This window comes from Ornithorhynchus anatinus, chromosome 8 (assembly GCF_004115215.2).
Source record: "Ornithorhynchus anatinus isolate Pmale09 chromosome 8, mOrnAna1.pri.v4, whole genome shotgun sequence".
NCBI classification, from domain to species: Eukaryota; Metazoa; Chordata; class Mammalia; order Monotremata; family Ornithorhynchidae; genus Ornithorhynchus; species Ornithorhynchus anatinus.
The window spans coordinates 28123599-28148461 of NC_041735.1; the positions used below are offsets into that span (position 1 = coordinate 28123599).

Below are 24863 nucleotides of genomic sequence, written 5' to 3' on the forward strand. Positions count from 1 at the left end.
TCCATCCTTATCGACTCCCACGCCCACTGACCGCACCAGCTGGTTTCGACTTTTAACTCCCTCCTCAAACCGTGTCCCGTCGCCCCAATCTCTTGCCCCTAATCAAGCAATTTATCCATCAAAGGTCTTTGTTGATCACTTACTATGTGCAGAGCTAAGCATCTCGGAGGGTACAATTCAACTGAGTTCGTTGATTGTTCCTCGCCCACAAGGAGCTTACAGTCTAGAGGGAGAGACAGACATTAAAATAAATTGTGGCTAGGTACATAAATTCACCTATTGACCTGGTCATCTATTTCATCAAAAAAACAGAAAGCCTGAGGCCTGATCTCCCGTGCACCTCTCCAGAACCACCCACCTCCTGCCGCTACTTGGGATTCTCCCATTCTTTCTAGTACCACTGTGAGGGATCTCCCACCTCCTCTTAAACTCTATCCCCTCCACCTGCACCTCTGACCCCATCCCTTCACAGCTTTTTAATACACTTGTTCCCCTTCTTTCCACCTCGACCATCAGCATCAACTGCTCCCTCACCAATGGCCCCTTCTCTCCTTTCAAACATGCCCATGTATTCCCTATCCTATAACACCCCTCCCTTGACTCCATGGCACTCTCCAGTTATTGCCCCACTACCCTCCTACTGTTCCTTTCCAAATTCCTCTGCTTCCACTTCCTCTCCTCCAATGATCTTGACTCCTGCAATCTGCCTTTCACCCCTCCACTGCCCAGGAACTGCCGTAAGGTCAACGAAGTCCTCCTTCTGGCCAAATCCAACGACCTCTCCTCCATCCCCATCCTCCCTGATCTCCCGGCTGCTTCAATACTGCTGGAAACGTTATCTAACCTTGACTTCATTGGCCCTGTCCTCTCCTGTCCTCATCTCTTTGGCCACTCCTTCTCAATCTCCTTCGTAGACTCTTCCTCTGCCTCCCACCCCCTAATTGCGGGAGTTCCTCAGAGCTCAGTCCTGGGTCCCCTTCAATCTCCATCTATGCCCACTCCCTAGGAGAACTCATTCCCTTCCATGGCTTCAACTACCATCTCTAAGTGGGCGATTCCCAAATCTACCTCTCAGACCCGACCTTTCTCCTCTTCTGTAGTCTCACATTTCTTCCTGCTTTCAGGACATCTCAATGCTTAGAACAGTGCTAGACACAGAGTAAGCGCTTAACAAATACCATCATTATTATTCTTCTCAAATGACCCACAGACCATTCCAATTTAATATATTTGAAAAAGAACTCGTTCATCTTCCCACCAAAACCTTCTCCTCCCCCAAACTTTCCCACAACTGTAGACAACACTACCATCCTCCCCGTCTCACAAGCCCAACCTTTGCATTAGCCACAGTTTATCTATCTCATTCAGCCCACATATTTAGTCTGTCACCAAATCTGGTCAGTTTTACTTTCACAACCATTGCCAAAATTCACCTTTTCCTCTCCATCCCAAAGGCAGATCTAAGCACTCATCATATCCCACCCTGTCTATTGCATCTGCCTCCTTACTGATCTCCCTGCATCCTGTCTCTCCCATCTCCAGTCCACACTTCACTCAGCTTCCTGGATCATTTTTCTAAAAAAAAAAAAGTGTTCAGTCTACATCTCCCTATTCCTCAGAAATCTTCAATGGTTTGCCCAACCATCTCTAAATGAAGCCAAAAATCCTTCCTATTGGCTTTTATGCATTCAGCTTCTCTCCCTCCTACCATAATTCACTGATCACCTGCTACAACCCAATCTGCACACTTCACTTTTCTAACACCAACTTGTACCTCGATCCCATCTTTCTTGCTGCCAACCTCTTGCCGACATCCTTCCTCTGGCCTGGAACTTCTTCCCCCTTCATATCTGACAGGCCACCACTCTCCCCATCTTCAGAGCCCTGTTAAAATTATATCTCCTCCAAAAGGCTTGCCCTGACCCACCCCTCACTTCTGAATCGCTTATGCACTCCAGTCTGCACCTTTTAAGCATGCTGATATTCACCCCTCACCCAGCCCCTCAGCACTTATGTACATAACCACTTGTAATTTAATTAAATGCCCGTCTCCCCCTGTCTACGTAGGCTTTTGTATTGTACTCTCCCAAGCGCTGTGTCTTGGACACAGCGAGGCCTCAGTGAATACTCTGACTGATTACGCCACATACAATAGTCACTGAGGAAATACTACTGATTGATCGACCAATCAAAAGTGTTTAATGAGCACTTAAAATCTAATGGGGAAGGCAGACACTAAAACAAATTACAGGTGGAGAGAAGCAATAGAAAATAAAGATATGAACACAAGTGTTAGGGAAGGTGGCGGAGGGCCAACTACCCATATACTTAAGTGACATGGAAGTACTGAGTGGCAAGGGGGGGAGTAAACAAGATAAGAGGATGAGAGTGTAAGGTCATTATGGGCAGGGAAATGTGTCTGCTAATTCTACTGTACTCTCCCAAGTGCTTAGAACAGTGCTCTGCACAGAGTAAGTGCTCAATGAATACCATTGATTGATTAATTGATATTAATCTCAGATGGCCTCCCTTGGGAGATGCGATTTGAGAAAGGCCTTGAAGATGAGGCAAGTAATGGTCCGCCAGGTGTGAAGGAGATGGGAGTCCCAGGCAGAAGGGAGACTTGAGCAAGGAGTCAATGGTGAGAGATGAGAGTGCGGCACAATGAGTACATTGGCTTGAGAGGAGCAAAGTGTGTGGGTTGGGGGTGTACTGGGAGGGATGTGAATCTAAGTAGGTGAGAAAGAGCTAACTGAGTGTCTTAAAATCAGCAGTCAGGAGTTTCAGCTTGATGAGGAAAGGGATGAGCAACCATTGGAGAGGGGAGGTGTGCACAGAATGATGTTCTAGAAAAAGGAGCAGTGTGGCATACGGACTGGAGAGGCACTATGAGAAGTGTTTGCTGGTCATTTTGGATGGAGAGACTGAAAAGTAGAGAACGGTGAGATAGGAAAAGAACTAGGACAGAACTGTATCAGAGAAACCAATGTTATAGTGTTTCTAGGAGAAGGGGATGAGCCACAGTGTCAAAAGCAGCTGAGAGATCAGAGAGGATTAGGAGAGAATAGAGTCTGTTAGTTTTGATGAGGAGGCACTCGGCGACCTTGGGGAGAGCAGTTTCAGTCGCGTAGGGGGAGCAGAAACCAAACTGTAAAGGAGGGAGATGGAGGGGAAGAAGCGAGGGTAGGGGGGTAAACGACTTTGGAGAGAAATGGTAGGAGGGAGACAACTGGATGGTGCAGTGGAAATGAGAGTGTTTTTTCAAGGGAAGGAGGCATGAGAGCTTATTTGAAAGCAGAGGGGAAGGAACCATCAGAGAGTGAGTGGTTAGAGATGGTGATCAGAAAGGGAAAAATACAAGAGAGCAAACGTTTTGACAAAAAGATAGGGTGGAAGGCATGGGGGGTAAACGACTTTGGAGAGAAATGGTAGGAGGGAGACAACTGGATGGTGCAGTGGAAATGAGAGTGTTTTTTCAAGGGAAGGAGGCATGAGAGCTTATTTGAAAGCAGAGGGGAAGGAACCATCAGAGAGTGAGTGGTTAGAGATGGTGATCAGAAAGGGAAAAATACAAGAGAGCAAACGTTTTGACAAAAAGATAGGGTGGAAGGCACAGGGGAAGGGGGTACATTTCAAAAGGAGGTGGAGATAATCTCTTGAGAGATGGCCAGGAAGGCTGAGAGAGTGGATTGAAGGCTTGAGAGTGGGGTAAGTGGTAGCTGAGGAAGTGAGGGGGAGCTGTGGGAGAGTTCATGCTTGATAGTTTCGAGGAAGTTGGCCAGATCACCAGGGGCAAAAGAGTGGGGAGGTGGGGGCGCTGAGGATTTAAGGAGGGAGTTGAAAATCTGGAGTATTTGGTACAGGCACTGAGCGTGGGAATCAACAAGGGAGGAGAAATACTGTTGCTGAGCAGAAGAGAGGGCAGAATTGTGGATGAGGTTGGCCTGGTCCACGGATTTTTACCAACGGATCTGCTACATGAGTTCCTCCGCTAATGAAGGAACTGTACTGTGGAGGTAATCAGGGGCTAGGAGTTGGAGGTGCAAGGTTGACGTAGGGACGGGGTGAGGGAGTTGAGTTTGGTGGAAGAGGGTGAAATTCTGGGCCTAGATTTTGTGCATTCAAAGAGGAGAGGTTGAATTGGAGGTCCAAATGGGTCATGATGGCCTGGGATCAGTGCAGGGAGTCAAGAGACAAGAGGTCTCTACTGGGGAGAGGACAGTTGACCAGTGCAGTTGGCACCTTGAATGAAGAGCATGTTAAACCTAATGCCCTTCAGCATATCACTTCCTGTGATGGAAACCAGACGGGTAGATAGGCTCTAAGCGAAGGCCAAATAATAATGTGTATTGTTTTATCCTTTGTATTTTTATGGCTATCGATTCGCCTAATACTCTGTTGTTTGCCTCTACGTAAGGGACGTCAGGCTTTTACTTTCCCACGGGGCTACTAGGAGTCCAGACACTGAAAGTGAGCCAGGGCCATGCTCCTGCTGTGGCCGAAGGAAAATAGGCTAAGCCTGGCATTAACTTGACCCACTTCTTGAGACTAACTCTTTTTAGCATTAACTCGACCCCTAATCTACCTCCAAAACTAACTCTCTCCACAGGCATGACTCCCAATCTTCTGCTTATCACATCCTGCCAAGGTGGAGGGACCCCCGACTTAGAGATCAGGAGAAGAAAGGAAAAGTGGAGGAGAAAGAAAACTGCACCGTCAACCCTAAATGCTAAAAGTGAGCAAACGGTTTGATAGTAATAGATTAGGGCATACCCGGAAGAAGCTCGATGTTACGGTCAACAAGAATAGTTTAAGGAGAGGGGGAAACGAGACTCGTGTTGCTGCTCGTTGTCCTCCAAAGGGAAGGTGGGGAGTGAGCCCGGGCCGAGGGACCTCTAAGGCCGGGGACGCCCTAGCCGGTCCGGCTCGTTAAGGACCTGAACACCCGACGAGATTAAGTAATCGCCTCGTGGTAGGAAAACTTTATGCCTGGGTTGGGTTGGGTACAGTTGTGTTTGTCGCTATAGCTGAATCTCTGATTTTCTGTGGATTGCATGCTCTGTGGTAAAATACCTAGTTTCTGACTAAGTTGTGGTGATCATTTCCTCAGCGGCCCCATCACACGCACCCTCTAATATAATCTTGAGTAAGAAGTTGGCCAGTCGGGACTCGACACAGTCTTACGGGGGGAAAGTATGTGGGAGAAAAAGCAGGTAAGGAGGAGGTCTGAACGTGGAACTGATGTGGTTTTAGGAAAATAGGAGAAATATTTCTATCTCTGGGGAATGCCAAAAAAAATTTACAAAGATCTGCAGACTCTAGTGGTAAAAATAAAGGGAGCGTATTAAATACATGAGGTGGTTACATTTGCTATTGTGGATTTCGTAGTTGCATAATTCGTTTCAGTAGAAATTGGTTAATATAGATATTTAAAGGGAATGGCGCTATAATGGGAGCAGCATAGCCTAGTGAGAGGGTGTGGGTTCTAATAATGTTGGTATTTGTTAAGCGCTTACTATGTGCAAAGCACTATTCTAAGAGTTGGGGTAGATACAGGGTAATCAGGTTGTCCCACGTGAGGCTCACAGTTAATCCCCATTTTACAGATGAGGTAACTGAGGCACAGAGAAGTTAAGTGACTTGTCCAAGTCACACAGTTGACAAGTGGCAGAGCCGGGAGTCAAACCCATGACCTCTGACTCCGAAGCCCAGGCTCTTTCCACTGAGCCATGCTGCTTCCCCTGATCCTGCCTCTGCCACATGTCTGCTGTATGACCTTGGGCAAGTCTCTTGGCTTCTCTTTATCTCAGTTACCTCATCTGTAAAATGGAGATTAAGAACATGAGCCCCATGTGGGACACGGTCTGTGTCCACCCCGATTATCTTGTATCTACCCCAGCACAGAGTAAGCACTTAACAAATACCATGATTATTATTATTATTATTATTAGTCTCCAGCCTTTAAATCATTAAGTAATGTATACTGCAGGTCTAAATGTAACATACAAAATTACTAGCTTCCACAAACAGACCTTGTAAATAACGTGTCTCCCTTTGAAGAACCAGGCCGATCAATACAAAAATTACAGCACTCATTTCCCTGCCAAACAACCTTTCCTACTCTTCTCTTTTTAGCCCGTAGCCTTCCTGTGAAGCTCAGAATTGACTGCTGAATGCCTTGCAGCATGATTTGAAATTGCTCTGTGCCAGCTGTTACTTCTTTCATTTGCCAGATTCGGAGTCCTAAATAATGGATGGAATCCATGATGGAAAATCCAGTCAAACAGAGGTCTCCGACAACAATATGAAGAAGCAGTATGCTCTAGTGGATAGAGCGGGGCCTGGGAGTCAGAGGGACCTACCCGGGTTCTACTGCCCCTTGTCTGCTGTGTGACTCTGGGCAAATCACTTAACATCTCTGTATCTCCGTTATCTCATCGGTAAAATGGGGATTAAGACTGCGAGACCCATGTGGGATATAAATTGTGTCCAACCTGATTTTCTTGTATCTACTCCTGCGCTTAGCACAGAATCTCCTGTAAGCATCTAAATACCTTTAAAAAATGCTTTTAGTGGAAAACATGGATTCATATACATTCATATCATCAATCACCAGTAGTGTTTACTGAGCACTGACTGTGTGCAGAGCACTGTCCCAAGCACTTGGGAGAGTACAATGCATCAGAGTTGGGAGACACTTTCCCTGCGAGCTTACAGTCTATAGGGGGAGTCAGACATTAAAATAACTAAACTGTAATATATAATTTACAGACCTGTACGTAAGCGTTGTGGAGTTGAGGGCGGGACGAATATCAAATGCCCAAAGGTCACAGATCCAAGTGCATACCTAATATGCCACGTTTACCAAAACGACACATCCTTTAAATTACACGTCTCCCTGCTCTTCAAAATCCTCCGACGGATGCTCTTCCACCTCACATCAAGCAGAAACAACTCGCCATTGGCTTTTAGGCACTCTCTTCCCATTTCTCCATACTTGTCCTGACTCCTTTCCCAGTACAACCCAGCCTGCACACCTTACTCCTATAATAGTAACCTACTCACTACGCTTCACTCTCATCTGTCACCGTTGAACCCTGGTTCACACCCTCCCTCCTTCTTGGAACTCCCTCCCCGTGAATATCCGGCAGACCACTACTCTCACCATCTTTAAAGTCTTATTAGAATCACACTTTCTTCAGAGAGCCTTTTGCTGACTGATCCCTCATCTCCCCGAACAATTTTCCTGCCCCCTCTCGTCACCTCTGCACTTAGCTACACATCCGACCCGCGAGCCCTATTTGGGACGGGGACTGTGTCTGACTGGATTATCTTCTATCTACTCCACTGCTTAGCATACTGCATAGAAAACGCTCAACAAGTATCACAATTATTATTACTATCCTCGACTGCTTCCCTGACCCATAGTTTATTTTAATGTCCACCTCCCCGGCTTCACTCCAAGCTCATTTAAGACAGAGATAATGTCTACTTATTCTATTGTACTCTCCCAAGTGTTTACTAGGCGCCGAACACTGTTCCAAGCACTGAGGTAGATACAAGATAATCAGGTCAGACATAGTCCCTGTCCCCCATGGGGCTCAGCGTCTTAATCCCCATTTTACAGATGAGGGAACTGAGGCACAGAGAAGTGAAGTGACTTGCCTGAGGTCACACAGCGGACAGATGGCAGAGCTGGGAGTAGAACACAGCAGTGTGGCCTAGTGGAGAGAGATGGGCCTGGGAGTCAGAAGGACCTGGGTTCTAATCCCAGTTCCACCGCTTGCCTGTTGCGTGATCTTGGGCAACTCATTCAACTGCTCTGGGCTATAGTTTCCTCATCTGTAAAATGGGGATTAAGACTGTGAGCCCCAGATGGGAAAGAGACCGTGTCCAACCTAATTAGGTTAGTACAGTACAGTATCTACTTAGCACTTAGTACAGTACCTGGCACATAGTAAGTGCTTAACAAATATCATTAAAAAAAAAAACAACAGGGAAGGGAGAGTACAGGTGACTGCACAGTCCACTAGCATGATGATCAATTCCTTCATGCAGGTTCTTGATCCTGAAACCTAGGAACCCCCACCATGCCCATCGCCTTCGCCAATTTTTCCAAACGTTTAACTCCTTCCTCCTTCCTCCCTTCCATCCCCCATCCCTTCACCCTAACGACCTGCCCACCTACTTTATTTAGAAAAGGGACACTATGGGGAGGGATCTCCCTATAATCTCCCCCGCCCCTCCAAAGTCCTTCCCTGCTCCCACCCCTCCTTTAACTCTCCCATCTTTCCCAGCAGTACCCCCAGAGGAGATCTCCTGCCTCCTCTCAAAATCCACCCTCTCCACCTGCGCATCCGACCCCATTCCGTCGCACCTTGTCCAAATACTTACCCCCTCCTGTCTTCCCTCCCTAACTGCCATGTTCAACTGTTCGGCTCTCCAATGGCTTCTTTCTCACGTCTTTCAAACATGCCCATGCCCTCTATTAAAAATGCTCTCCCTTGACCCCACAGCTCCCTCCAGTTATTGTCATCCATTCATTCATTTAATCGTATTTATTAAGAGCTTACAGTATACAAAGCACTGTACTATGTGCTTGGGAAAGTACATCTTCCTTCTGCCTTTCCTCTCCAAACTCCTTCGAATGAGTTGTCTACACCCACTGTCTCTCTTCCAATTTTCTCCTTGATCCCCTCCAATCTGACTTCCGTTCCCTTCGCTCCACAGAAACCGCCCTCTCAATGGTCACCGATGATCTCCTTCTTGCCAATTCCCACAACCTCTACTCCAGCCTAATCATCCTTGACCTCTCACCTGCCTTTGACACTGTGGATCACCCCCTTCTCCTGGAAACACTATCCAACCTCGCCTTCACCGACACTGTCCTCTTCTGGTTCTCCTCCCCTCTCTCTCTGGCTGTTCATTCTCAATCTCTTTCACGGGCTCCTCCTCTGCCTCCTTGAACAGTTCAGTTCAGTTCTGGATCCCCTTCTGTTCTCCATCTACAACCACTCCCTTGGAGAACTCATTGGCTCACATGGCTTCAACTATCACCTCTATGTGGATGATACCCAAGTCAACATCTCCAGGCTTGATCTCTCTCCCTCTCTGCAGTCTCACATTTCCTCTTGCCTTCAAGACATTTCTTACTTGGGTGTCCTCCTGTCCCCTCAAGCTTAACATATCTAAAGCAGAATTCCTTACCTTCCCACCCGATCCCCGCCCTCCCCCTGACTTTCCTATCACTGTAGATGGCACCACCATCCTTCCTGTCTCACAAGCCCGTAACCTTGGCGTTATCCCCGACTCCTCCTCTCCCTCAACCCACATATTCAATCCGTCATTAAATCCTATTGGTTCGACCTTCGCGACGTTGCTAAAATCTGCCCTAACCTCTCCATCCAAACTGCTACCAAGTTAATCCAATCACTTATCCTTCCCTGCCTTGATTATTCTTTCAGCCTCCTTGCTGACCTCCCAGCCTGCTGGCTCTCCCCACACCAGTCCATCCTTCACTCTGCTCCCGGGTTCGTTTTTCTACAAAAATCTTCAGGCCACATTTCCGCTCTTCCCAAGAACCTCCACTGGTTGTCCATGCACCCCCGCATCAAAGAGAAACTCCTCACCACTGGTCTTAAAGCACTCAATCACCTTGACCTCTCCTACTCCAGCCCAGCTCGCACGTTTCGCTCTTTTAATGCTAACCTTCTCACTGTACCTCCATCTCGTCCATCTTGCCACCGATCTCTCGCCCACAACCTGCCTCTGGCCTGGAAGGCCCTCCCTCCTCTTATCTGACAATTACTTTCCCTGGCTTCAAAGCCTTATTGAAGGCACATCTCCTCTTCGAGGTCTTCCCTGACTATGCCCTCCTTTCCTCCTCTCCCACTCCCTTCTGCATCGCCCTGACTTGCTCCCATTATTCACCCTTTGCCTCTCCTAGGCCCACAGCACATATGTACATATCTGTAATTTATTTATATTAATGTGTGTCTCCCTTTCTAGACTGTAAACGTTGTGGGCAGCGAACGTGTCTGTTTACTGTTATACTGTACTCTCCCAAGCACTCAGTACTGTGCTCTTCACACAGCAAATGCCCAATAAATACCACTGACTGACCGACTATTCCAGACGGGAGAGAGACTCCATCAGTTAGTCCCAATTCAACCGGGACCGGTCAAGCTGAAGGCCGGCCAAAATCACTTTCAATCCAGGAAGCCCATAGAAATATAGGATGCTACCAGGGGGCAGATAATTCAGTGACCTTTTGATCCCTTCAGTCCGCTTCTATGTTTTAACGTTGCCTTGTAATTTCCTGTGATCAAGTGCCCGCTTCTTGTGGCAATAGAAATCATCAACAAGGCCAACTCCTTGCCTTCAGTCCAGACAGTCTATAAGCATTCCTATCCCGAGAGTAAAATCTCCGTAATTCTTATGGTATTTGTTAAGCGCTTACCCTGTGCCAGACACAGCACTAAGCGCTGGGGTAGATACAAGAGAGTCGGATTGGACACAGTCCCTGTCCCACATGGGGCTCACAGTCTTAATGCCCATTTTACAGATGAGGTAACTGAGGCGCCGTGAAATTAAGTGACTTGCTCAAGGTCACACAGCAGACTAGTGCCAGGGCTGGAATTGCAACCAGAATCCTTCAGACTCCCAGGCCCGTGCTCTATCTGGGAGCCACGCTGCTTCTGGGTTTAACCATTTCCCCAGTTAAACCCATTTCAGGGTTCAATCCTCACAATCCTCACTGCCAGGAAAATTTTCCCTGCATCCTCTCTCTGCAATTTTAGCTCATTCCTCTCCATCCTATTCTTCAACGGAGCTGAAGAAGACCAATCCTGAGCACTTGCGTGTACATGCTATTCAACTGTACATTCAATTACTTCCTTTGATTACTCTACTTGTAAATACCTTCAGGTCCGTCTCTCCCATTCTGTAAATTCTATAAATTCTGCGTGGGCAGGAAATGAGTTACTTGCTTATTTTGTTCCTCCCAAATTCTTAGTACTGCGCCCAGAGGGGGCTCGGAAAATCCCGTTTCTCCTAGTTCACCCCAAAATGATTCCTATCCTTGAAGGATGATAATTAGCTTTCCCCTTGATCTTCTCTTCTCAACTCCATTTTAACTAATCCCAGTTCCTTTCACTGGCGTAAAACAGATAGTCCCAGAAAATAGCCACAGAGGGGCGAGTCGCGTTATTTTCAATATTTTAAACAAGTCAAGTGATCCCAGGGACCTCCACTGTCCACATCAAAGTAATCGATCTGTGCCTACATCGCAGAGTTCTACAGTCGGTTTTAGGGAATGCCTAAAGTAAAATCAATTAGAGACAATCTGTCCAAAAGGAGGTCTTGGGGAAGGAAAGGAAAAGCAGGAAAGGCAAGAACCACTAACAACTCCACATTACAGATACTTATTCCGACAATTAGATGTTTGTCTCCCGGGACAATCCTTCAAAGCAGTACCATGTATCCTCCCCCAACCCTCTGTCCCATGGTCCGGTAAATGATAAACATGCCCCAGTGTTTTAAAGTGTGTATAAATCCATTTCAACTTCAGCCGGACACTGGTCCACCGAAGGAGTCGTGCTCACTCGGAGCAGAAAAAAGACTCATCGACGGATGGAGTCTCTAACGAGGGGGACAGCGGATGAGCCTCGGTCTAGAGACTTCAGAACCAAGAAGCTGCCCAGAGGAATTGATTCCTCTAGCCAGAGGACTAGCACTCTCTTGATCCTAACAGTTGGGTCCCCACAGGGGCAGGCAGAAATGCAACACACTGTGAGGTGCCCGTGAGGTGTGGTCTTCAGCCACATTAGCCGCTTTCGGGGAGGGCTGGGACTAGAACTGGAGTCTACTAATTCCCAGGGCAGTGCTCTTTCCACTGGACCAATGGAAGGGCCATTCGTATTTGGGTGAAAGGGAGAAGGCAGTAGTGATCGTATTTATTAAGTTTTCAGTGCGTGCAGAGCACTGTACTAAGCACTGGGGGAAAACACACAGGTGGGGATTAAACATGGTCCCCGTCCCCATCGTATTTACAGTCCGGGAAGATGATTTGATTCCAAATATTGGAGTGCCTGAATCTGGGCTGATTTTAATCACAATTTTATGAAGGGTTGATTGAGGGTTTGACCTGGGTGGGAACGATCTACCTAGTAATACTATGAATATGCACTGGAAACCCATTAGAATGAAAGATCCTCAAGTCTTTATCTTTTATCCTTAATCCTCGATCGACAGAGGAGGTAATTGAGGCACAGGGAAATTAAGTGACTGGCCCAAGGTCACTCAGCAGACAAGTGACGGAGCCAGGATTCGAACCCGGGTCCTTCTGACTCCCGGGCCTTTTACTTCTATTTTATGTCCCTAAGCACCTAAATTAGTGCAACCGAGACACACTCAATTCCTGCCCTGAGGAATTTACACTCTAATGGGTCGTTAATGCGTAAGGAAAACTTTCTCTTTCTACCCTCTCCACTGCAAGTAAGGGACCAGGAAGGCTACTATTTTTACTTTAGGGAAGCAGTGTGGTCTATTGGAAAGAGCTCAGGCCTGGAGGTTCTAATTCTGGCTTGGCTAATTTCCTGCTGGGTGAATTTGGGGAAGTCACTTAATTTCTCTGGGTTTCTGTTTCCTCATCTATGGGGCCGACACCTGCTGTCCCCATCTCTTGGACTATGAGCCTCAGGTGGGACGACGAGTGCATCCAACCCCATCATCCTGCATTTATCCCAGTGCTTAGAACAACACTGGTACAAAGTGGGCACTTAAGTACCATGATTCTCATCATCTTCCCTTTAGCAGACTTCCAAGAAGCTGGTGAATTAAAAATGGGAAGTGTGTTCCTCAATTCCAGCTCCCTAGGTTGGACCGAACCTGTCCCAAGAAGGCCATTTGTGGCCTACCACGCTGAGGTGGGCACTGGATCTGTGAACACAGAGATGGACTGAATGTCCACTTTCATAAATGGGTTCTGCTGGCAGGATTCGATCGATGTGCGCAGTTGAACAATCTCTATTTTTACTCCAGTGAGACTGAATAGAGCCCTGCAGCCTGCAGGATTTCTTCCCTCTCCCAGGCTCCTTACTTTGGGTTGAGTCGGAGTCGCTCCTCGGCCGATTCCTTCTCCTTCCCGGGATGGTGATTCAAGGCCACGGTGAGAGGGTGGCGGAGATGGTGGCTGTCAAGGTCCGGCTGGGGGTCGGGAAGGTGGAAGGGGATGCGGCGGGGGGGAGCGGGGAAGGTGCGGAGGGTTTTGAAAATAAATGTGGGGGTAAGGTGAGGAAAGCAGCGGGGGCGGGATGAGGGGCAGGGGCCTTCTGCTGCCCCACTGTCCTTTTCCACGCCTTGGTTGGCCCGGAGATGAGGGTGGGGAGTTGAGCGGAGGAGGTTTTTTTGTTTCCCCTTTTCTCTCCCCTTCTCTCGGATTCTCACGGACCCCATTTCCTACTCGAGGCCACTGCAGCCCCACTCTACTCTCCTTAGGCAAGTGACCTTAGACAAGTCACTTCACTTCTCTGTGCCTCGGCTCCCTCCAAGACCGTGAGCCCCGTGTGGGACAGGGACCGTGTCCAACCTGATTGACTCGTATCTACCCCAGCACTTAGCACAGCGGCTGGCACGCAGTAAGCGCTTAGCAAACATTCATTCATTCAATCGTATTGATTGAGCGCTGTGTGCAGGGCACTGGACTAAGCGCTTGGAATGGCCAATTCGGCAACAGAGAGAGACAATCCCCGCCCAATAACGGGCTCAAAGTCTAAACGGGGGGGACGGACAGCAAAGCAGAACAGAACAAAACCAAACCAACATTCACTCATACAGTCGTATCCATTTGAGTGGGTTCTAATCCCGGCTCTCCCACTTATCAGCTGTGTGACTTTGGGCAAGTCATTTCACTTCTCGGTGCCTCAGTGACCTCATCTGTAAAATCGGGATTAAGACTGTGAGGCCCACGTGGGACAACCTGATTACCTTGTCTCTACCCCGGTGTTTAGAACAGTACTTGGCACATAGCACCTAACAAATACCATCATCATCATTATTAGTGAGTGCTCACCATGCGCAGAGCACTGTACTAAGCACTTGGAATGGACAATTCGGCAACAGAGACAATCCCCGCCCAACAAACACCACAATAATAATAATAACAATGGCATTTGTTAAGCGCTTACTGTGCGCCAAGCACTGTACTAAGCGCTTGGAATGGCCAATTTGGCCACAGAGAGAGACCATCCCCACCCAACAAACACCGCAATAATAATAATGACGATGTCAAGTGTTAGGCGCTTACTGCCTGCCAAGCACTGTACTAAGCGCTTGGAATGGCCAATGTGGCCACAGAGAAAGAAAATCACTGCCCAACAACCACCGCAATAATAATAATAATGGCGATGGCATGTTAGGCGCTCACTGTGCGCCAAGTGCTGTACTAAGCGCTTGGAATGGCCAATTCGGCCACACAGAGAGACCATCCCCGCCCAACCAAAATGGCAATGGCATTTGTTAGGCACTCACTGGGTGCCAAGCATGGTACTAAGCGGTTGGAATGGCCAATTCAGCCACAGAGTCCACCCCGCTCAACGACCACCGCAATAACAATGATGGCGATGGCATTTGTTAGGCGCTTACTATGTGCCAAGGACTGCACTAAGCGCTTGGAATGGCCAACTCAGCCCAGAGAGAGAGAGACCATCCCCGCTCAAAGGCCACTGCAATAATACTAATGATGGCGATGGCATTTGTTAGGCGCTTACTGCGTGCCAAACACAGTACTAAGCGCTTGGACTGGCCAATTCGGCCACACAGAGAGAGTCCATCCCCGCTCAACGACCACCGCAATAATAATGATGGCGATGGCATTCGTTAGGCGCTCACTGGGTGCCAAGCACTGTACTAAGCGGTTGGAATGGCCAACTCGGCCACAGAGAGAGACCATCCCTGCCTAACCAAAATGGCGACTGCATGTTAGTTGCTCACTGGGCTCCAAGCACTGTACTAAGTGGTTGGAATGGCCAATTCGGCCACAGAGAGAGACCATCCCCGCTCAACGACCACCGCAATAATACTAATAATGGTGGCGATGGTATTTGTTAGGCGCTCACTGTGCGCCGAGCACTGTATTAAGCGGTTGGAATGGCCAATTCGGCCACAGAGAGGCCATCCCCGCCCAACCAAAATGGCGATGGCATCTGTTAGGCGCTCACTGGGTGCCAAGCACTGTACTAAGTGGTTGGAATGGCCAATTTGGCCACAGAGAGAGACCATCTCCGCTCAACGTCCACCGCAGTAATAACGATGGCGATGGCATTCGTCAGGTGCTCACTGTGCGCCAAGGACTGTACTAAGCTGTTGGAATGGCCTATTTGTCCAGAGAGAGAGACCATCCCCGCCCAACCAAAATGGCGATGGCATCTGTTAGGCGCTCACTGGGTGCCAAGCACTTGGAATGGCCAATTCGGCCGCACCGAGACCGTCCCGCTCAACGTCCCCCGCAATAATAACGATGGCGATGGCATTCGTCAGGTGCTCACTGTGCGCCGAGCATGGTACTAAGCGGTTGGAATGGCCAACTCGGCCACAGAGAGAGACCATCCCCGCCCAACCAAAATGGCGATGGAATCTGTTAGGCGCTCACTGGGTGCCAAGCACTTGGAACGGCCAATTCGGCCACACAGAGAGAGCGCGTCCCCGCTCAACGACCACCGCAGTGATACTAATGGTGGCGACGGCATCAGTTGGGCGCTGAGTGTGCGCCCAGCACTGCCCTAGGCGCTCCTCTCCTTTGGGGTTGTGGTGTGAGGGGGGCTCCCGGAGGGGGCTTTCCCCGAGGCCCTCGCCCACCGTGGCCGGGCGGGGAAGGGGCGGCCTGGCGGGGGGGTCCGGACGCTGGGCTCGGGGCCCGGCGGCGGCCGTTGGCAGGCGGCCTGACCCCGCCACTCGTCCTCCTCCTCCTCGTCGTCGTCGTCGTCCTTCTCCTCAGAGCGGCCGCCGCTCCCACAATGCACAGGGCGGAGGAGGAGGAGGAGGAGGAGGAGGAGGAGGAGGAGGAGGAGAAGAAGAAGAAGAAGGCGGCGGCGGCGGCTCGGGCTCCTCCTCGGCGGCGGCGGCAGCGGCGGGCGGGGACGATGGCCGGTCCCAGCCCCAACCCCATCCCCGCCGCCTGAGCCCGCACCCTCCCCATCACTCTCCCCCGCACCCTCCCCTTCACTCTCCCCCGCACCCTCCCCTTCACTCTCCTCCGCAGCCCCCCTCCCTGGCCGCGGCGGCCCGACCAGCGCTCGGCCTCTGCAGAGGCGCAGCCCGCCCAAGCCGAGGCTGCTGAGGAGAAGAAGGACGACGACGAGGAGGCGGCCGAGGAGAAGGAGGAGCGGCAGCGACGGGCAGCACCATGGCAGCGTCCGAGCTCTACACCAAGGTAACGGGCCCGGCTCCCCGGGAAGGGAAGGGAAGGGAAGGGAAGGCCGCGGTCGGTCCTCAGCCCGCCTCCCCGCAAACCCTCCCCCCGCCGGGGCCGGGAAGATTCCTTCCTTTCTTCCTTCATTCAGTCGTAAGGACTGAGCGCCCATTAGGTGCAGAGAGCGCTGCACTGAGCGCTCGGAACGGACGGCTGGGCGACAGAGGGACCAGCCCGGCCCAGCCACGGGCCCACGGGCCAAACGGGGGGAGGCAGACAAGCAGAGCGAAAGGGAACAAAACGAGACCACAGCATCAGGATAAATAGAATCCGGGAGGTGTATTCATTCATTCAGGAGGATTTATTGAGCGCTTACCATGTGCAGAGCACTGCAATGAGTGCTCGGAATGGACAGCTGGGCAGCAGAGAGGGACCAACCCGGCCCAGCGACGGGCTCACGGGCCAAACCGGGGGGAGGCAGGCAGCACAGCCAAAGGGAAGAAAATAAAACAAGACCACAGCCTCAGGATAAACAGAATCCAGGAGATGTATTCATTCAGTAGGATTTATTGAGCACTTACTAGGGGCAGAACACTGGACTGAGCGCTCAGAATAGACAGCTGGGCAACAGAGAGAGACCATCCCTGCCCAGTGAAGGGCCCAGAGTCTAAACAGGGGGAGACAGATAGCGAAGCAAAAGGGAACAAAACAAGACCACATCATCAAGATTAATAGAATCCAGGAGATGTATTCATTCATTCAATCGTATTTATTGAGCGCTTACTATGTGCAGAGCACTGGACTGAGCGCTTAGAACAGACAGCTGGGCAACAGAGAGAGACCATCCCTGCCCAGTGAAGGGCCTGGAGTCTAAATGGGGGGGGACAGATAGCGAAGCAAAAGGGAACAAAACAAGACCACATCATCAAGATTAATAGAATCCAGGAGATGTATTCATTCATTCAATCGTATTTATTGAGCGCTTACTATGTGCAGAGCACTGGACTGAGCGCTTAGAACAGACAGCTGGGCAACAGAGAGAGACCATCCCTGCCCAGTGAAGGGCCTGGAGTCTAAATGGGGGGGGACAGATAGCGAAGCAAAAGGGAACAAAACAAGACCTCATCATCAAGATAAATAGAATCCAGGAGATGTATTCATTCATTCAGTCGTATTTATTGAGCGCTTACTATGTGCAGAGCACTGGACTGAGCACTTAGAACAGACAGCTGGGCAACAAAGAGAGACCATCCCTGCCCAATGCAGGACCCCGAGTCTAAAAGGGGGGAGACAGCCAACGAAGCGAAAGGGAACAAAACAAGACCACATCATCAAGATAAATAGAATCGAGGAGATGTATTCATTCATTCAATCGTATTTATTGAGCGCTTACTATGTGCAGAGCACTGCACTGAGCGCTTGGAACAGACAACTGGGCAAGAGAGAGAGAGAGACCATCCCTGTCCACTGAAGAGCCCAGAGTCTGAACCGGGGGAGACAGTGAAGCGAAAGGGAACAAAACAATACCACATCATCAAGATAAATAGAATCGAGGAGATGTATTCATTCAGTCGTATTTATTGAGAGCTTACTATGTGCAGAGTACTGGCCTGAGAGCTTGGAACAGGCAACTGGGGAACAGAGAGACCATCCCTGCCCAATGAAGGGCCCAGAGTCTAAACGGGGGGAGACAGACAGCGAAGCAAAAGGGAACAAAATAAGCACATCATCAAGATAAATAGAATCAAGGAGATGTATTCATTCATTCGTATTGATGAAGCGCTTACTATGTGCAGAGCACTGCACTGAGCGCATGGAATGGACAGTATGGCAACAGAGAGAGACAATCCCTGCCCAGTGACGGGCCCAGAGTCTAAACAGGGGGAGGCAGACAGCAGAGCGAAAAGGAAGTAAACAAAACAAGACCACATCATCAAGATAAATAGAATCAAGGAGATGTATTCATTCATTCAAGAGCATTGATTGAGCACTTACTATGTGCAGAGCATTGTACTGAACGCTTGGAACAGACAACTGGGCAACAGAGAGAGACAATCCCTGCCCAATGATGAGCCCAGAGTCTAAACGTGGGGAGACAGTGAAGCGAAAGGGAAGAAAACAAAACAAGGCCCCATCATCAAGATAAATAGAATCCAGGAGATGTATTCATTCATTCAGGAGGATTTATTGAGCGCTTACCATGTGCAGAGCACTGGACTGAGAGCTTGGAGTGGACAATACGGCAACAGAGAGACAATCCCTGCCCAATGACGGACCCAGAGTCTAACGGGGGGATACAGCAAAGCGAAAGAGAACAAAACAAAACAAGACCACATCATCGAGATAAACAGAATCAAGGAGATGTAGACCGAAGATGCCGCGGACCCGCCGAAAAACTGCCCCAGGAAAGGCGAAAGGGCAGCGCCGCCGGCCCTTAGGCCCCGATGGTCCCCGACAGAGGGCTCGGGCCCCAGCAGGGGGTGGCACCCTGCCCTCTGCACTGTGACAGTCTGTTACATCCTCCCCTCCCCCCCAATAAAAATCCCAAGCAGAAAAGAAAACAATCATCCAGGTTGGGATGGATGAATCATCTTCCTTCTCTTAGGGCATGATGACTTTTTGGGCTGCACCTTCTCCTTGCAAGGTTTTCATCATACCATCATCATCGTAATAATAATGTTGGTATTTGTTAAGCCCTTACTATATGCTGAACATTGTTCTGAGCTCTGGGGTAGATACAGGGTAATCGGGTTGTCCCATGTGAGACTCCCAGTCTTCATCCCCATTTTCCAGATGAGATAGCTGAGGCACCGAGAAGTGAAGTGACTTGCCCAAAGTCACACAGCTGACAGGTGGCGGAGCCGGGATTAGAACCCATGACCTCTGACTCCTAAGCCTGGCTCTTTCCACTGAACCATGCTGCTTCTCTATGATGGGCAGCATGGCTCAGTGGGAAGAGCCTGGGCTGGGGAGTCTGAAGTTGGAGGTTCAAATCCCGGCTCCGCCGCTGGTCCGCTGTGTGACTTTGGGCAAGTCACCTAAATTCTCTGGGCCTCAGTTACCTCCTCTGGAAAATGGGCACGAAGACTTTGAGCCCCACGTGGAACAACCTGATCACCTTGTATCCTCCCCCTGATCACCTTGTATCCTCCCCAGCGCTTACAGCCGTGCTTGGCACTTGGTAAGCACTTAACAAATGCCATCATTATAATTATTATTCTTAAGTGCTTCCTTTGTGCCAAACACTCTTCTAAGCACTAGGATAGCTCTGCACACAGTAAGCGCTCCGTAAATACGATGGACTGAATGAATGCAAGGTAATCAGGTTGTCCCACGTGGGGCTCACGGGCTTAATCCCCATCGTACAGATGAGGTGCCCGAGGCACGGAGAATTTAAGCGACTTGCCCAGAGTCACTCAGAGGTCGTTTGGGATTCTCCAGCGTTTCCGTAAGCCGTTGGTCCCGTTCGTTGGACCCTGGGAGGGCCCTTCGGCCATTCCCGACCTGGTTAGGGTTGGGTTGACAGATCTCCAGGGAAAGTGCGGGGGGGTGGGGGGCCTTGGCTCGTCAGATTCCTTTATTTGCCACCAGAAGTTGACCAATTTTCAGGTGTTCCTTGAGCCTAAAGTTCAGGAATGAGGATTGAGTGAGTAGGGGCCAGTTTGGGAAGTGGTTTTCATTGGCAGAAAGGGTGAGCTGCATGGAATTAGGACACTGTTGACCATTTACCTGAGATGGGACCGTCAAAGTGGAGATACTCCTCTTAGAAGATAATAATAATGATGATGGTATTTGTTAAGCGCTTCCTATGTGCCCCCCTGTTCTAAGCGCTGGGGTAAATTCAAGGTAAACAGGTTGTCCCACATGGGGCTCACGCGTTTAATCCCCATTTTACAGATGAGGTAAGTGAGGCACAGAGAAGTGACTTGCCCAAGACAAGTGGCAGAGGCAGGATTAGAACCCACTTCCCTGGACTCCCAAGCCCGTGTTCTTTCCACTGAGCCTGGAAGGATGTAAACTCGTTGTGAGCAGGGCCTGTGTCTGTCAACTCTGTTGTTCTGTACTCTCCCAAGCGCTTAGTACAGTGCTGTGCACACAGTAAGTGCTCAAATGCCATCGATCGATTGACTAATAAATGGTATTTATTGAGCACCTGCTATGTTCCGATCACTGTACTGGACATTTAGGGAAGTTCGATTCTATAGCATTGGTAACATGATTCCCTGCCCACACGGAGTTTACAGTCCATGAGGGGTGGTGGATATTTAAAGAAATTACAGATAGGGAAACTAGCGTATAAGTGCCGTGGGGCTGGGCTGAATGTCAAAGAGTTTGAGGGGTACACAGCCAAGTGTGAAGTTGACGCAGAGGGGAAGACAGAGAGAGGAAATCAATGCTTGGTTCAGGAAGGCTGCTTGGAGAATATGTGATTTTAGGAGGGTTTTGAAGGTGGAGATAATTATAATAATTATGGTATTTGTTAGGTACTTACCATTCTAAGAACTGGGGTAGATTCAAGTTTATCACGTTGGACACAGTCCCTGCCCCTCATTGGGTTCTCAGTTAAAGCAGAGGGGAACAGGGATTGACAGTCCATTTTACGGTTGAGGATGCTGACACACAGAGAATTTAACTTGCCCAAGGTCACACAGCAGGCAAGTGGCAGAGCCAGGATTGGTACTCAAGGCTTCTGACTCCCAGGCCTGCGCTCTTTCCGCTAGGCCACGGTGCTCCTCTCAAGTGGCGACCTGGGAGATATGAAAGGGGAGGAAGTTCCAGGCCTGAGGGAGGATATTGACAAGAGGTTGGTGGTAGGATAGAGGAGATTGAGGTACAGTGATTAGGCTGGCGTTAGAGGAGTGGTTGTGTGTGGATTGGATTGTAGCGGGAGATCAGCAGGTAAGGTAGGAGAGAGAGAGCTGATTTAGTGCCTTAAAACTAGTGGTAAGGAGTTGATGCCAAGACGGATGGGCAACCGTTGAAGGTTTTTGAGGAACTGGGAAGTAGGAACTTGAATTTTTTTTCAGAGTGAAAGTATGGACTGGAGTGGGAAGAGACAGGAGGGAAGGAGGTCCATGAGGAGGCCGATGTAGTCAAGGCGGGAAGTAAATGCTCGGATCAGCGTGGTAGTTTGGATGAAGAGGAAAGGGTGGATGGATTCTAGAGATGCTATGAAGGTAGAACTGACAGGATTTCATGACAGATTGAATGCGCAGGTTGTGAGACAGGTGTTGAAGGTAACGCCAAGGTTACGGGTCTGTGAGATGGGAAAGATGGTGGTGGTGTCTACAGCGATTAGGAAAATTTGGGGTGGACGGGGAGGCCAGACACACACAGACATGGAAAGGGAGAAAGGGGTAGTAGGGATCTAGTCCTAGTGTGTGGATGAGTGCAACGATGGGGATGACCTAGGCTAGAATAGAGAATTTAATGGGTTTAACGTGAGATTTGGGCCATATTTGAATGTGCACCTAAGTCTAGATGACTGAGAGTTTTAATCGGGAAAACGTTTTTGGTTTTTTTTTCCTCCAGGTAGTCACTGTGTAAGTCCCTGACTGGTAGGAAAGCTCACAGAGATGACGTGGGGGACAATTATGGAAAAACTGGCAAAATTCAGTGGCAACTTCTATTCCTACTAGGCTCTTTGGCCACATCAATCGATTCAAACAGTTCATTAAAGAAACACTTTCCAATAAAATAAATACTTGGGCCATTATAAACTCAAATAGAATGTTTTCTGAACTATATTTTAATTGGAAGTTTCCTGCTGATAGGGCCTCGTTAGAGCCTGGTGAACAATTGTCAGCAACATCTTCAACCTCTTCCCCACAGCATTTTTTTAAAAGGAAAAAAGTGGCTTGATTCTAGTCTCTTCATAACGTCTTCCAGGAATAGGAATGATTCTGACCTCTTGCACTTAGCTCTCTTGCATTCTTGTATTTATTTTTCCCACTTGAAAGTGAAAGGAGCAGAGGGAGGAAGGAGATGTGTGAGTTTGTGTACGGGTGTATTTCCTGAGAGTATATCAATCTGTTTCTATTATTTCCTACTGCTGTTGAGTTACTGAATCCTCATGGTACCTTCCCAACACAGCAGTAGGAAATAATAGATACAGATTGCTATACTCTCCTGTCTCTCCCCACTCCAGCCCTTACTTCCCTCTGCTGTCTAGATCATTTTTCTAAAAAAAACCCCAAAAACAAATTTTTGTCCATGTCTCTCCACTCCTCAAAAACCTTCGGTGGTTGCCCATCCACCTCGGTATCAGACCGAAATTCCTTACCAACAGCTTTAAAGCAATTCAGTCAGCTCTCCCCCTCCTCCCTACTGATTTCTTACTACAACTCTGCCCACAGTCTTTCCTCCTCTATTGGCAACCTACCCACTCTACTAGATCTCACCTATTTTGCCACCAACCCCTAGCCCACATCCTCCTGCTGGTCTGGAACTCCCCCTTCTACCCCTCATATACGCAGACCACCACTCTCCTCACCTTCAAAGCCTTACTAAAATAACCTCTCTTCCAAGAGGCCGTGAGCACTCGGATTTGTATCCTTTATTCACCCCTCCATCAGCCCCACAACATTTACGTGCCTATCTGTAATTTATTTATATTAACGTCTCTCTCCCCTTCTAGACTATAAGGTCCTTGTGGGCAGGGAATGCGTCTGCCAACCCTGTTATGTTGTACTCGCTCAAGTGCTTAGTACAGTGCGCTGACTGATCTTCAGCCAAGCCCTCATTTCCCCTATTCTTTCTGTTCTGAGTCACGTGTGAACTTGGGTCTGTAACCTGTAAACCCTTGATTCACTCATTCATTCAGACAGTCGTATTTATTGAGCGCTTTCTGTGTCCAGTGGACTGAATTAATCGCTTGGGAAAGTACAGTACAGCAACAAAGAGTGACAGTCTCTGCTCACAATTTGATATTCACCCCAACCTCAGCCCCATAACACTTCATGCATGTATCTGTAATTTATTGTCTCTCTCCCCTGAAGCCTGTAAGCTCCTTTTAGGCAGGGGACGTGTCTACTAGCTCTGTTGTGTTGTATTTTCCCCAAACTCTTAGTACAGTAAGTGCTCAATAGATACCATTGATTGATTAATAATACAAGCAAATTGGGTTGGATACAGGCCCTGTCCCACGTGGGGCTCCGGTCTCACTCCCCATTTTACAGATGAGGTAACGAGGCACAGAGAAGTGAAGTGATTTGCCCGAGATCACAGCGGATAAGTGATATCCAGGGTATAAAAAAAGACCACCGACCGACCATAAGGGCTAATTTATCTTTGGTGAACTGTGGTTGAAAAAGAAGTATCTGTGCGAAAAATAATCTTTATATGTACTTATGGAAGAAGAATTATACCGAAAAATGGTGCATTTTCAGTATAATATGTAGAATTGCCAGAGGTAGAGGTAATTTCCATTTGTCCTTTATCCTCTGCTTCGAAAGTGCAGTAGAAAGGAATGCAGTATGTCCATGGGGAGACTAACAACACGGAAAGTGAAAGTGAGGATGATAGAAGGAGCAGTTCCCCATGGTGGTTTTTAGATAGCCAGATAGGAAGCAAGCAGTTGAAAGTAGTTTACCATTAGTTAGTGGGGGGATTTTGCAGATCCTTTGCCCATTGCTCCTCCACCTAATGGAACAGTTGGATGGACTTTTGTTTGCAAATAGAATAATTGAGTTAAATGTAATGTGATTAGTTTAGACTGCAAGTAACCGACTGCTTCTGTAATGTCTGTAGAAACAGGGGAATGGGATTTGTCTTTACTTTTCATATTGCTGAAAGATGTTGGGGCTCTTGGGAAGACCTTGTAAGCCGAAAATTTCTGGGAGTGTCTTTGGGAAAAAGGGTGGTTGGGGTGGAATAAGGAGAGGTTCAAAAAGGTTTTGAATAATTTATGGATGAGAGCTCTTTAATAAGTTATTCGAAGGAAGAGTTAGGGATTTTAGAAGGGGTGAGAAGTGTTAAACAGATTACCGAATGATAGAAACATGATGGACTATTAGAAGAAACAGAAAACACTCCACCACCTTGAGAGTGAATATCCTAGAATGACCTAAGGGAAAGAGCGTGGGTCTGGGAATCAAGAGACTTGATCCTGATTCCAGCTCAGTCACTGCTGTGTGACTTTGGGAAAGTCATGTAATTTCTTTCTGCCTTAGTTTCTTCAACTGTAAAATGGGGATAAGGTACCCACTCTTCCTACCTCTTCAAATCTGAGTCCCATGTAGGACGGGGCTAGGTCCGATCTGATGATCAGTTGCCTATCCCAGCGGTCATCATAGCGCCTGGCATCTAATAAGTGCTTGATAACTACTGTAAATATTACACTGACATTTAGGATCCCTGGCAGAGTGTTAGAGACACTATTGGTGTTTTAGAGGATGGGTGTGCCTCGCCTTGTGTTGTGGGTAGAACAGACATCACGGCCTTCTGGAGCGGTATT

At 48.7% G+C, this 24863-nt stretch overlaps 1 protein-coding gene across 10 annotated transcripts in view; it reads left to right on the top strand.

Moving 5' to 3' along the window:
• Positions 1-16214: 16214 nt before the first annotated feature.
• MYO5A (myosin VA) overlaps positions 16215-24863 on the top strand; it is a 208685-nt gene continuing 200036 nt past the window's right edge. For 6 of the 10 annotated variants that reach the window (XM_039912919.1, XM_039912921.1, XM_039912920.1 and 3 more), the window contains exon 1: positions 16216-16429. In XM_039912919.1, coding sequence (XP_039768853.1) covers positions 16403-16429 — 27 coding nt within the window. In that variant the 5' untranslated portion in view covers positions 16216-16402. Of the gene's footprint in view, positions 16430-24863 lie in introns of all 10 variants that reach the window. The other 4 variants (XM_029070243.2, XM_039912918.1, XM_039912917.1 and 1 more) reach the window with 2 other exon arrangements.